The following is a 14978-nucleotide window of genomic DNA, read 5'->3' as shown; positions in this document are numbered from 1 at the left end:
ATATATATATATATATATATATAGTTTCTTAAAGAGATGGTTTACCCAAAAACAATCTTGTCATTGTTTATTCAACCTAATGACATTCCAAATCCATATGACTCTAATTAAATGGAAACCAGCAGCTCAGACGTTACGCTAGATGAAGAAAACACAGAAGAAAACAAGTTTGAAATTATATAATTGTTACTAAACAATGACAGATTTTTTTTTTTTTTTTTTTGTGAACTATCAATTTAACCAAAGGTATTTGATAGAATGTTTTTTTAGGGACTGCTCTTCCATGAAATGTGTCTGTGTTGGAATACCGCTTGTGTGAAAGATTGCTGTGTTATGTTTTTGCCTTATCACCAAATAACATCTAATCCTCATTATGCTTTAGCCTCACAACCAATACGCGTTATGTTTCACAAATTACTTGTTTACCTGAAACAAACAAGTACTGTTTACAGATATCTGAACAAATTGTACTTCACATCCATGATAAATTCATGAAAAATGCTAAGTCATTACAGCTTGAAACTTTTTCATCACACAGATGATTTTCCCATGTACCGCACTCTGAATTATCGAAACCCTCAGGGTCATTACCCAATGTCAGCGTGTCTTCGCTCTCCAAGGGGAGGAGATGGCATCTCTGTGCTCAAATTTAGATGCAATTCCTACGGAGCACGACTGTCACAGCATTCTCTGAAAACATTCCCTTCTTTGCTAGTGTGCCACACAAATGGAACTCCAGTATTTCTCACAAACGGGCCACTCTTTCTGTGATATGTTAGATAAGTGCAATAGCTCCTGTGATAGCCGTGGATTCCCGTTATGCATCACTAATGAATAATACATGCAGATTTTGCAGGCCTGCGGCAAGCTTGTTTGATGTATTACTCGAGCAGTATGTATGTACTAAGCAGCTGATATGAATGTGGTGATGAATGATGAGGAGGTATGATGATAGAGGAGTGTATGAGAAACATGTCCTGAAAAACCATATCATATATTTTAATTGATCAGATACATACACAGGTTTCCTTACAGGTTGACATCACAATCTTGATGCAAATTAAGAACATTTGACCTCAATTGGTGCATTCATTATTAAAGTTGCTGCCTCCTGACACAGATTTTAATGTTTGTTCCTTATGATTTCCCTTCATGCTCTGCTAAAAATGACTAAATACACATTTAAAGGTGAAGTGTGACATTTCTGTACCTAAATAAACAGAAGAGCAAAAATAGTGTTTCTGGTTTCTCAAAAATTCCCTTTTATTTATCATTGGTTGGCAAAAAGAGATGGTCCCACACCAAAATAACACTGCCAGTAATGTTGCTGTTTTGGATGCTCAAAAAGCACACAGGGGATCATACTACAAATGAGTTATTTATAATCATGCCTTCAAATAATTCAAGTTTTAAATAATAATAAACTTCACCTTTTCTGAAGTCATCCAACAACGAACAAAACTATCCACCCATCTTCTCTGAGCAATGTTTTATAAAAATGAAACATATGAAATATCATAATATATGGTATTTTTTGTTGAATATAATATTTAGAATCTAATAACTTAAACAAAATTATTCACCATACGATTCTACATTTGTACATGCTCTCAATAAGCTCATTTTCTATCTTTATGAATTATAATGAAGACACCAACTGAAAAACAATCAGGCTGTTGTGTATATGCCAAATAAACTCTTTATGCCAACACCCCATTACAGTTAATCTAGGAAATGCCTTCATTGTCAGCTGTTTTTCGCTCTTGTGTCATTGGATTTAATGGTTCAGTGCCACTAGCTCTGCACTGAGTGGGAAGATTCTGCTTCCAGGTTCAACTTAATGCCCCAAAACAGAGGAGTACCATGATGGACACACATCTAGCCTACACATAAAAAATAATATATACATTCACATATAGCCATGGGCTATAAATGCACAAATACACACAGTCATCTAATTTTCAAGGACTGTTGTTTTAGAGCTGATTTTACACTACAAAGCTGTCACAAGCCGGGTTTCCATCCATATATGATTATGCAAGATATTGTATAAAAGATGGTTGTAAATGCCAAGAAGTGAATTAAATGTCAAAAAGGCAGAAAGAAAGATAGATAGATAGAAAGACAGACAGATTAATAGATAGACAGACAGAACAATATGAAAATTAAATTTGAACCCCTCAAAAAGAATTACCCCCCTGTAAAACAAAGAATAAAAATGGGTCTTCAAAAAGAATCTATACATAGAAATAGAGAACTTGATGTCATAAAATGTGGCTCTACAAAATGTACATTTACTTAGGTTTTCACACTAAAAGTGACAATATTTACTTTGTTTGCCATAGGACACAAAAGACGTTTTCTATAGCATGCTATGACTGATAATAGAGCCATAAAATTCACCAAAAATGCAACAATTACAAAAGTATCCATTTTATTCTTGTGCTGTAATAGTTATGATTAGGTTTAGAGGTAGGAGTTTGAGGATCTAAATCGCTGATCAATAAAATTATTAAAATGCATTGATACAAATATCTCAATTGTATAGATGATCCATAAATATTTTACTTTTTTTTTAGCTAAAAATTCATTGAGATTTTTGTTTTAAATGTTGTAATACATCCAAATTGTACATTTCAGCATCATTAAAAACTTACATAAATGTAGAAGGGGAAGATCTAATATGTTAGATGAAGACTATTCAAGAGAATGAATAGAGATAGACAGATACATTAGACAGACAGACAGACAGACAGACGGACAGACAGATAGACAGATAGACAGATAGACAGATAGATAGATAGATAGATAGATAGATAGATAGATATATATATAAATATTAATATAGACAGATAGATAGATAGATAGATAGATAGATTGGAAAACAATCCAATCATGCCCTTTGCTCACCTTCACAGTAGCTTTACAGTTCAGATGGGAACTGCTGTTCCATGAGGTGTGAAGGAGGTATTTGTTAGCAGACAGGGTGAAGCCCCATGTGTTTCTATTCCTGAAAGAGTGGAAGTTATTCTAAGCTGGGCCAGGACATATGCAGACACGTCATGTCATTCACACTTCAGAAAAATGAGATAACACACTGTCCAGCTCCATAAGGAAGGGAAATGAATGAATAAATCAAGGACATGGAAGGATAGGGATGATCGTGTGAGAACATGAGGGAATGATTGAGTGAAAAAGAGGTGTGGTGAGCCAGGGACAGCTGTGGTGGAGGGCTGGATCTGGGACTCAGGGGTGAGGAGACAGAAATAGCTCACTTTAAGGAATGAGAAAGAAACTGGAGCACAGGTCCAATATCCATTAAATCTGAAATGTGGGGACTGTGTGAACACACATACACACACATACACACACACAAACATCCAATATAGAGATATAAGAAACAGAGGGGTTCCTGAAAATAGCCCTTGGTTCCACTCTCATTTTGTGTGTTCACACATTCAATTTATTCTGGCCACACAAATGGTACAGTGTAAATGGACAGACACACACACTAAGCGTGTAAGACTGCCTCACACCTATCAAACGTGCTGACAGGGCATCTTAAAGCAAGCATGAGGAGGATATACTTGATCGGATCAGGCGCCCTGAGACAATTTGCAAGCGCAAAGACAAGAGCAAAGGAAAAAAGATTAAAAGTGATTTCCATTCCTGAGAATCTCATTGCATACGTCTTTGACATGGCTATGCAGCCCATTTTAAAGACGAGGGAAGCTTATTACTACTGGCCAACTTCAAAGGGCCGGTCCTGTTCAGAGCCCATTCATGACTTGCCCATTGAGGGAAGCTAATTCCAAATCCTCCATTTAGAAAGAGGGAGGGAAGACTGTCCCGTTTCACCTCATCACTGAAACCGTGAATGTTTCCAGGGAAATGGCAGGAAATCAGGAGGAGCTGCTTGGTGATGCAATGCTTTTTTTTTTGTCCTCTGTTCAAGACTATGTAAATAAAAGCACATGCTGCTCATTTATTTCAAATCAAAATTAGTTTAAAAGGAAAACTCTGAAAAGAATACTATTGGCTCTGAAAACTTTGAAAGCCCAGAGACGAACCAATATACTGCACAAAGACTAACATATGGAGAGTAAGTTCCTGTCTTCTATCTTTGTGGGGAGATCACAGAATAATCTCAAGGGAAATCATGAAATATTAATTCCGAACTTTTTTTTTTCTTTTTAAAGAATTCAGGGAAAGGTAACACCAAAATAAATAAATGGTCAATGGTCAAAACATATTTCTAAATGTTACATTTTTATGTGCCACAGAAGAAAACAAGTCACACATGATTGAAATTACTTAAAGCTAAGAAAAATACATTATTTGAGCAAACTATCCCTATGTTTTGATAGTAATATTCAAAAGAATAAAGAACAAGGATTGTCTAAGCTTTAATAGACATTTTCTGAAGATGTTAGTACTATTTTTCTACTCAGATATCCAGAATCACGGTTAATTCAAGCGATGTAAATTGTATTTATTTAGACATGAAGATGTTTTCTTGGACTTGCATTTAAACCCCATGCATCATTTATCAAATGAAGCTCAGTCTTTTGTTGTCCAAGGTCTCTGTGATCAAAGACCGGTGATTCAGAAAGTCACTCTTCGAGTATCTTTATAAGAAGATTTACCAGGCGGTCTTTTATGTTGATTGAATGAATAATGATAAATGCAATGCTTGCAGGGATGAGCTGCCCACGTTCTCATACAATTAACTTTTAACTGAATATAATAATGTAACTGAAATCAGAGCAGCAGTCCTACCTGAGCTCATTAAGGACCCTGTGAATTATTTATAATAAATTTATTGAACACCTCATGAGATGGTACACTACCAAAAAAGCCCTGAGTACACTAACAGCAGAGGCCAGAACAGAAGCTCAATAACTCTAATATCTAGGTCAGACATACCAAAATTACAGCTGCAAACTCTGCATAAGCCTAGATGCATAACCATTATATAGTTTTCAACATTTTCTTATTACAAGGCATCGGTCTTCCTGCCATTACAATCACAAAGGAAGGGATGTCAACTTTTCCATTTACAAGAGTTTGCTGCAATCAGCATTTTACATTAATTCTGTCAAACACACACACACACACACAAATCCCCAAAACGATTTAATTCCTCACTGTCTGACTAACTGTATGAAGAATAAGGTGGAGAAAGGAGAAAGTGAAAGGTGTATTTTTCAATTCACCACTCACTCATAACCAAAAAGAAAAATTAAGATATAAGTCTTTGAATAAAATTCACATTAGCTACAAGACAAAGTACATGTGCAATTGACTTATCCTTGAGTGAAATGAAAAATGGAATCTTGACAAAGGTTTACTTGGATTCGGCTTGTTAAGGAGCTAATGCATTTATTACCATGTCTTGTACAGGAATAAACTGATTTAATTGAGCAATACATCTCTAAATCCAAGTTGCTGAGATGTCAGTGCATGAAAAATGTGTTTGTGTGGCTTAATCCTTTTGAGTTTTTCTTTTGGTAGCTATTTGTGTGGTCGCTGTTTCTCTGAATTTCAGTCCACAGCTGAATTTAAAAAATGGTCTTTTTCATCCCTACATCAATCCCTTTCCATACAGTAAGTATATTAAAGTAAATACGCTTTAGTACAGAATGAAAGGAGAAAAAAGAAACATGAGTGTGCCACAGAGAGATAGAATGAGAGAGATGAGATTGTCAGAGTGTGTCACTGAGATGATATTCAATATACAGTATATAGTCCCAACACCTGCCACCAACCCTGAAGATATTTGCTGTAGAGATATGTGGTTTCACTCTTCTAACGCACCATGTGGAAAGCAGCACTGTATTTGTTTTTGGATTAAATATTTTTCTGTATACTGATAGTATGCAACTCTTGTAATCTTAAATATTAATGCAAATGGAAATACATTCATTTAAAATAAACTGACAATAAATATTTGAACGTGACAATTAAATATTCAGTGCTATGCAGACTGAATATCTTATTTGACATAATGAGTGTACTCAGGCTAGTAGATATAAGAAATATGTAGGACATATGAAACTTCCTTCATGAAGCATTGCAAATAAGTGGAATTGGTTTTGGCGCAAAATTTAAGGAAATATTTAATTCACACACAAAAACATCTGCCTCACTTTCACAGGGGTAGCCATGAGTTAACATGATACACATGAATTATATATATGTATGCATTCATGCATGTTTCCACTCAGTATTTACTCTCTCACTTTCACTGTAGCATCGAGCATGCCCACATATCTAATCATCTTAATTATCACATAATTGACAGATGTCTTTAAACAAAACACTAAGCCACCGAGGACAATCTAATCCAATTGCACACATCCCTTTCTGTCAATTGCTAAATGAATCATGAAATTTGTTCTAAAACTTTACATAAACATTTTGTGCAAATTATGCAACAGTTGTTAGACCAAAAAACACACTTAGATTAAACATGAAAACACACACACACAAAATATGATCAAATTTCTCTCCTTGCTCTACAGCTCATAGATCACTGTATCTTTCACCTGCTGAGAACACAGACACCTGCAGACACACAGAAAAGCTTGTTTGGGGAGGAAGCGTTACATCGCTACATTAATTTGCATCTCAATAGACACATCAGCAAACAACTTTACTGTCTGGATAATGTCCAATATCATATGCTCAGAGGAAAAAAAATCCAGCACATTGGTGTTATTTGCAAAAACAGCAAATAAGATACATAATAGACACTCTTTTTCTCCCCATAATCGAAAGAGTCCTACACACAACCAGGAACAGTTCACCTAAAAATGAGTATGTATGCTACATACACTTTTCTACTGCATAAACCATATAAACACTATATAAAGTATTATGCGTTGTATTCCAAGTCTTCCGAAGCTATATGATAAAACCTCACTGCTGATCTTGCTTGGGTTAAAAATGATGCCACACTGTGACAGGTCTTACATCATTGACACTCGTTTTTGAATGTGTTGCATAAGAACACATTATGCAAGCTGGAAATGGAAGTGGAAAACTGCAGTGAAGGACAATATTTTCTATTAAATAATGCTACATTTCATTTGTTCTTCACACAAAGCTATTGTATGGCATCTGAAATCGTGTTATATACTGTAGTTATATGCACTAAAATTTCTGAAATTTTTTGGAGCTTGACAATACTAAAAACTGTCAATGAATAGAAAAGTATGAACACACTAAGAAGTCCTTCTATTGAGTTACATGAAATAAATTACAGCATATAGATTTGGACTGCCATAAGTGAGAGTAAAAAAATTTAATTTAGCTCTACAAAGGGAAACTATTTGTACATATCCACTTCTATAGACACTTGGGAATACAAACCATGTGAAATTAGTGCATCCTGCCAAAGCATCTGATTCCTTACCAGTGTTCCCTGATAACCGACAAAGGCATCAGCAAATTAGATTAGCTCCAGTGCGATGACAGATACAGCCACATCGGTCACAAACCTTCATTTGCTCTGAGGTTTTTTCATTATATCTGGAAGGTTGGAGGTTTGCAATGCTGTTGGACATCAGACACACACACACACACACACACACATACACATATATTCACAAGCATAGGATTACATGCAAAAATAGTGAAATACCCAACCACCTCCTTGGTGCTCTGTTGACAAACTACACTTCAGCATAGCTGGACAAACACACAGCTGTTTACTCGTCTCTGAGATAATCTCATATGTAGGGCATCAGTCTTTCTGACCTGTAATCTTCAACTCCTCTAGTCAGGCACCTACACAGAACAGCTGCAGCTGAAACTACATCTGCTCTCTAACCCTAATCAGTAACATTCACCTTAAAGTTAACTTATAGGTCAAATATGCTGCACTGGTATACCGTAATCAATCTAAATTCCCGCCCACCATTATTATGTAACTCAACAATAGAATGTATTATGCAAAACACAAGCACAGCTCATACTCTTATGATATAAATTCACAAGCAAAGAGACTATGTTTACTACAAAATACACTTACAGCTATGAAAACAGCAAAGATCCAAACGCAACTTAAACAGTAATAAAAAATATGCGACAATTATTTATTTTTAATCCATACAGTACAACTGGACTGGATATTACAATTGCATATGCAGTTGCGTCACACATCAGTATGCGAGTGTTTCCTGCAAAAATTAACACAGGACAAGTTCAATCATGACAACTTTTAGCAGGTGATGGATATGACAATGTTAATGTAATTGGTCTTGGCAGAACAAATCTGCTAAGCTGCTGTTTAATTGCTGCTGCTGTTGGTTATTGCTGTAGTTGTAGATTATTGCTGCTGCTGCAAGCAAGTACAGGAACTTGCTACTGCCAATGCATATAGCGATAGCGTGCCGTGAGTATTTAAGACATTCTGCTGCTGCACAAATAGCATATAAAATAACCCCATAGCAGATCTATACAGGTGGAGCTGGGGAAGGTGGAGGGTTTTAGAGAACTCTGAAAGCATGCTGCAGGAATCTCAAGTGAATGCTAGCCAGCCATTTAAATGCAAGGCAGTAAGCTCATTGGCTGCATATGCAGCATGAACCAATCAGCTTGTGCCAAGTCATTTAACTCTCTGAATATCATCAGTTACATTAACACCCCATCAGCCAGCGCCATCTAGAGTTTCATGACTGAACTATATATTTGTTATGTCTGATTCATGAACAAATTACAGATATACTCACATCAATCAGGAGTAGAAGCTAATTCCAAACAGCTCGCAACAGTATAATATTTGCGAACATTCAGACATCACCCGCTATGGTTCTTTTGAATGAAGAGGTTCTTTTTTTAATGAATGAATCACAAAAGATTCACGAAACAACATCGAACTCGCTTGTGAGTTAGCAGGTTGAATTAGACACACTTAGTGAATTGTTTAAAAACATGTAATTTTTGGCTGGTGAACTGGAAATCTGCAATGTAGGCGTTGGTTTGAATCAGAAATCACATACTCGTAGTAGGTAATTCTTTTGCATAAGTAATTACTTCACAACGGTTAAAAAGAATGTTTTATAGCATGAATGTTATCCACACGTACTATACTTTACATTGTCATGTGGCCTACTACCATCCATATGACAAATTAAAGATATTATTCACAACATATTCACAAATGTTGTACTCAACTATTAATGCTATTCTTAACAACTAAAAATGCATTTAAATTAAAAAATTAATTTTTTTTAAATATGAGGCCCAATTGTGACGTTAAACAGACTGGAACTTTAAACCCGTGTGGGCAAACTGGATTTTTAGGCTCTACTGTTAGTGTTATCTGTATGCACCATGGGTCTGAGAGTAACGCAATTTCAATTCTCTGTATGTATGGGCTGTACATGTGGAAGACTTGACAATAAAGCAGACTTGACTTGACTTGACAAACCTACACAGGAACTCACACTTTTACTTTTATTAAGACACAAAACAATAAGGGTCATTAGAGTGATGCCATTAAATTTGCACAAATTTTTACTACAGTACATACAAATAGAAAACATCCTAGTAGTCTATAAAACCTAAATCATTATAGTCTACCTACTAAAACAACCCTCCATCACATCACAAAGCAGTGACTGTAACTGAAGTAAGAAACTCACTCTGTGAACTAAAGCATTTCAGAATAACCATCTTTATTATGAGATCACTACATTTTCAATGGAAAGTCATTTGGCTCCTTAATGTTCCATTTTAGGAGCCAGTGACTCACTAGTCATTTCTTCTGTCTGGAAGTGCGAAAAAGATCCAGTTCTCTGCATTTCACAGCCAATGCGAAAAGCAGCTCACAACACGCTGTAACAGCTCTCTGTAATACTACACCTTCAGAGCCGAAACACTGAACCAAGAACATAATGATCCGCTCATAACACTGTGAGTCATGACCTGGGGAGGATTTCACTCCTGGGAGTGCTAAACGAATATAAGCACTGTCTGTGACAGATCCACACTGTACTATTACTATAACACAAGCAGAACATTGATAATAGAACACCACTGACTATAATACAAGAAGAAATTGCATTACAAACTGGGATACATTACTATATTGCCAGCAGAGATCTCTCTGGAGATTTCCTTCTGGTAAAACAACTATCATGGTCCCAAGTGTGCGGTAAAGCTTTATTAATACCTATTAGCTATCACCTCTGTGCAAAATATCACAACAAATGTAATCTTTTCCTGCTTACAATGGCTTCAGAAACAAACTTTCTGATTCACATGAAATGCTATACTTGTAATGTAAAGGATATACACGTTGTAAGTGATTTGTGGGTAAGCAATAAAGCATTACTCTTGAGAAGCTGACAGCGCTTATTGCACACCATGCAATGCAATTTTTAATTTAGCTACAAGACCTCGACACTCCATACTCTGACAATACACTTCCACATGAGCAGAGTACCTGTCATTATCAAATAAGACGGAGAAGTTAGCTGCTTCAGCACACTGCAAGAAAAAGCTCTTAAGAAGCACTGAATTTCTGAGCGGATGAAAATCCTTTAGAGAGAATCAATCCCATAGGTCATTGTACTCATATGATGAGGGTTTATGTATCAGTTAACCTGGAAATCAGCGTTAAAAAGAGCTTTCTTCTTATGTCCGGTCTATTTTTCTGATTCTTAGCAACTCATTCAATCAGTGCAAGTCAAAACAAATATTTCCTAAACATTTTTCTTTCAAACGACCTCACTGTCTCTTTCCTCCCCCTGTATATGCCCATCCCAAGGGTACCTTAAGCAGGCGCACAGATGGAAGGAAGGCTGCATGGCACAGTTTCCGTATGGTCCAGTTGAGTGGCCGAGGAGCATCCAGCTGGTTCATCGCTCCCGGCCGGACATTCCCGCCATCCGGAAAAGGGCCCCACATTGGGTCGGCGATGCGCGACGAGTCTCTGTCCGAAATCCACTTAACTCATGAAGCATGACCCTCCTCAGCTCCTGCCGCAAAGCCACGCAACCTGTTACCCCCCCGACACGGAGTTCTTCACCTGCACCCCCTCCCTGCCCTCCCTCCCCTCCCCACAGATCCACTGGAACGGGAAAACACCTTCAGGGTGTCCGGGTCCACTTCCACTGGCCACACAGACCCAACAGTGCCAGAGATGACTGGGAGCATGCGGTCTGAATGAGTGGAGAGGAGCAGAGAGAAGAGAAGAGGAGCGAAGCTGAGTGGAAGAGAGGAGAGTGGGAAACAGTAGCTGTGATGTATAGCAGCAGAGCGGCACTGTCTTGAAAAACCCAGGAGAGAGAGAGAGAGAGAAAGAGAGAGAGGCAAGAAAGAGATTGAGGGAAGGAAGCCACATGAATGATAGCATGCATTAACAAAGAAACAGAAAGAAAAATATGCAAGAGATCATGCTGTAAAATGAGGTTGAGAGTTGCTGTGAAGGCAAAGCACTGGAATTGATGAGGAATATTAGAAAGCAGATGGAAAGGAATGACGAATTATGTTCTTTTCATTTTAATACCAAACCTTTGTCTTGTTTTAGGTCTTTCAGGTCACAAATGAAAAAACTGAGAGGAAAGATTCCCCTGATACCCTCCCAATGTCTTCTGTTTGTACTTCTCTGACCTGTTCTCCTCTATTCCCTCTCTTTGCCTCCTCCTCCTCCATTCCCGCACACTCCATTCATTCCAAAAATATGACGCATTGACCAACGAAAGGATAATGGAGTAGCGAGAGAGAGAGAGAGAGAGAGAGAGAGAGAGAACTACAACAACAACAAAAAAAAAATGTCTCTTCGGTGTACTGGATTGAAATGCTCCCCTCCATTGGATGGATTTAATAATATAGTGGTTGTTATACGGTCCGCCATTGTTCCTGAAAACATGTTAGGAAAAATATCTCCCTGAGGGAGAAGTGTTAAAACAAATAAATGGAACGGCAGAAATGGAGAGAATGTGGTGGAAGAGTTGGCCATCATGCACTGCAGTCACTAGGTCGGTATCCCTGAGGATCTGATCGTAATAATGAATCTCAACAATCAATCCCCACTCTCCACAGGCATCACCTGGCCATGCAGATGTGAGAGATGCCACAGAGACCTGGATGGAATACTAAGTAGCGCACTGAGTGGGAAGCTCCTCCTCTTCCTGCTTCCTCCTTGGATGCGGGGTTCTCCAGTCACTCAAGGTATCTTGAGATGGCGAGAAGATTACGCAACTGTTCAAGGCAAGGTGTGTATCCATAGCAACCTCCGTTTACCAGTGTTAATGTGAGACTGGGTTTAATGTGCAGGTATGTGGAAAGAGGATTGTCCTCCAGTCAGATCTGACATCACAGGAGAGAAGCTCCCAGAGATACAGAGGTTTAGTGAATGGGATTTCAACAGAGAGAGCATGAAGACACTGTACACATGCTTACCATGTTTATGTGACAGCAATAACCATGTGGAAGGTCATTCTACTATGCAGTATATTTTGACGTCCCCAACAAATACGTCTTAATATATAAGAAAAAAATATGAAAGATGAAAATCAGATGAGTTAGATTTATCATAATGTCACAATTAAGTAAACAATGGGGTGATTTTATTAATTTTCATTTATTAAATAAATTTAATATATTATATTATATAAAATACATTTTTAATCCAGTATTCAAAAATATATAATTTATTCAAGCTGTACTTTACAGAATACTGTTTTTATTTTCATTCTGTCAGGTTCCATCCAGTTGATTGTGTAATAAATCAGGATATAATCAATCAAATATAAATTGAAATAAGTCATTATTCTATTTAATTTCTTTATTATTTTAAAAATTGTTTGAAATCTTTCATTTTACTTTTCGAATTGTATATGAAATATGCTATAAATAAACCTACCTTGCCTTAAGTGCTTGAGCCTGACAAGAGCATTTTTCTGAACATCACTTAAAGGATATTTCAGACATACTTCCTTATAACACACACAGATTTAAAAGGCACTGCACAACAGGAGCGACCCTGTTCTAATAACAAAAAATAAGGAAAAAAAAAAGATATTGGGTTTAAATTTAGATGTAAAAAATTGCTCTCTCTCATTTTTGCCAAACATTAAACAAAACAGTCACAGCATCTGAAATTTAGGATTCAATTATTGTGCCTGCACATACTAAAAATACTTGGGAAAAAAACATTGACACATTCATGGATGTGATCAGACAAGCCCCAACAAACTATTTATTAATTCACACGCCAAACCCCCAGCCTCTTTCAGACTGGTGATAAGTGAGTGTAGCTTAGGGTAAAAGTCAACCACTTAACCAGAAGCATTTATTCTAACTTCAGCATGCATCACACAACATCTGCACAACACAATCAGGATCAGGTCTTCATTATACACATGCGCACAAACAAGCAATTCACAGCAGCATCTAATTACTTCTTGACCTACACGAAAGCAATCACACACTGTTTACATGTCACTACCTCGTCAACGCAAAACAGTGGTGTGAAAAAATATGTTCCACAGTATGTTTGTGTATTTCAATCTGTTTATGTGTGTGCACACAAATATATTTGGAATGAATATTGTCAGACATACACCCACAAGTATTGATTCAAATGCCAGTTTCAGGACAGATCCCATTATGAGCACTGATTCAGTATAGTCAAAATGAAGAAAATGCTTGTTGAAATATGTATACGCCAACATACAAAAATGAGGAGGAAAAAACCCAACAAAAGCACCCCAATCTTTTTTTTTTGTGCAGTAACAATAGCCTCTCTGGAAAATGGACAGAAAATGTGATGCTTTAGGATTCTGTCTCTCTCTTTCACTCATCATCAGCATGATGGTGATTCCCACAATCCTCAGACATTCATGAGACTGTCATTGTGCATTGCAATATTGCTCTGAATATTTTTTTTTTTATAAAATCGTTTGCACTATTTTAACCAAAACAAATGGATTTTCAAAAAGTTTGAAATAATACAAAAATCTCCCCTGAAAACAGACTTTAACAAACACCAAAGTGCCATCAAAACTGTTCACTTATCAGGTCACAATAATGAAGATTTACTACACAACCAATAGGGTCTACATCCAACAGGGCGATGCATTTGTGATGAAATCAGTAAAGAATATAGCAAAGCACCCTTATCATTATTCAGAAGGGATGATGGAGTGAGAACTGTCTCTTTAATGAGCTCTGGTTGCAAGCAGTATTAGTTTGGGAGCATGACAGTCCCAGCCAATTTGAAACAGTCACAGAGGTGAACATTCCTAGCACACTATATCATCCTTTAATCTCCGCAGAACATTGTGATTTTGCACCCATGCTGTTTCATTGTCGAAGACATTATATGCAACCCATTTTGCATGAGCACTATCTTTCTATACCATATTTCATTATATAGACTCTCTTAGAACACATTATAACAATCACTAATAGAGCTACACTGCACTTGTATCTCTTACATCCCCACCAGAAGGTCTAATTATGTAAAAAGTGTATGCTTGTTAGAGCCGCAGAGATTGTGTTTATTGTGATGGATGCTGTGCGGTTGTGGGCAGTGAAAATCAAACTCTTCTTGGTCATCACGATAATGAGCCATTTGCTTTCTTTAGTTTCAAAAAGCGCTGGTGATTATATGTGATCTGCGTCATGTACCGAGGGTATCTGACAGGGTGTTTGTGTGCTCTATTGTCAAGGCTCCATTTAGCAAGGGCTGAAGATATTCTTCTTGATGTATTATACAACTTCAGGCTTTTCTGTCCGGTTGTGGAACTCACATTACCTATTTATGTAATGTCGCACTCTGTAAAATGATTACTGATGTTGTCTGGCTTTATAGTAACATTGGCCCATTTACGTGAAAATTCATGGAAGAATGTAACCTTAGAGATACATGCACTGTGCTACTTAATGTCACTTTGAATTATGGACACAGGTTAAATGTGCACCAGAATAGTTTTTGTTGCCATTCTGAACCCGGCAATGGA

At 37.0% G+C, this 14978-nt stretch overlaps 1 protein-coding gene across 9 annotated transcripts in view; it reads right to left on the bottom strand.

Annotated features, from left to right (window-relative positions):
• trpm3 (transient receptor potential cation channel, subfamily M, member 3) overlaps window positions 1–14978 on the bottom strand; it is a 144414-nt gene that overhangs the window by 94436 nt on the left and 35000 nt on the right. For 2 of the 9 annotated variants that reach the window (XM_042723888.1, XM_042723894.1), the window contains exon 1: window positions 10783–11055. The exons of the other annotated variants lie outside the window; for them this stretch is intronic. In XM_042723888.1, the coding sequence (XP_042579822.1) occupies window positions 10783–10917 (135 nt within the window). In that variant the 5' untranslated portion in view covers window positions 10918–11055. Of the gene's footprint in view, window positions 1–10782; window positions 11056–14978 lie in introns of those variants that run through there. 9 annotated transcript variants of the gene reach the window in all.

The sequence above is a fragment of the Cyprinus carpio genome, chromosome B5, assembly GCF_018340385.1.
Source record: "Cyprinus carpio isolate SPL01 chromosome B5, ASM1834038v1, whole genome shotgun sequence".
In the NCBI taxonomy this organism is placed as follows: domain Eukaryota; kingdom Metazoa; phylum Chordata; class Actinopteri; order Cypriniformes; family Cyprinidae; genus Cyprinus; species Cyprinus carpio.
Note: the sequence above shows the minus strand (reverse complement) of the source record. Positions and strands in the feature narration are given on the sequence as shown.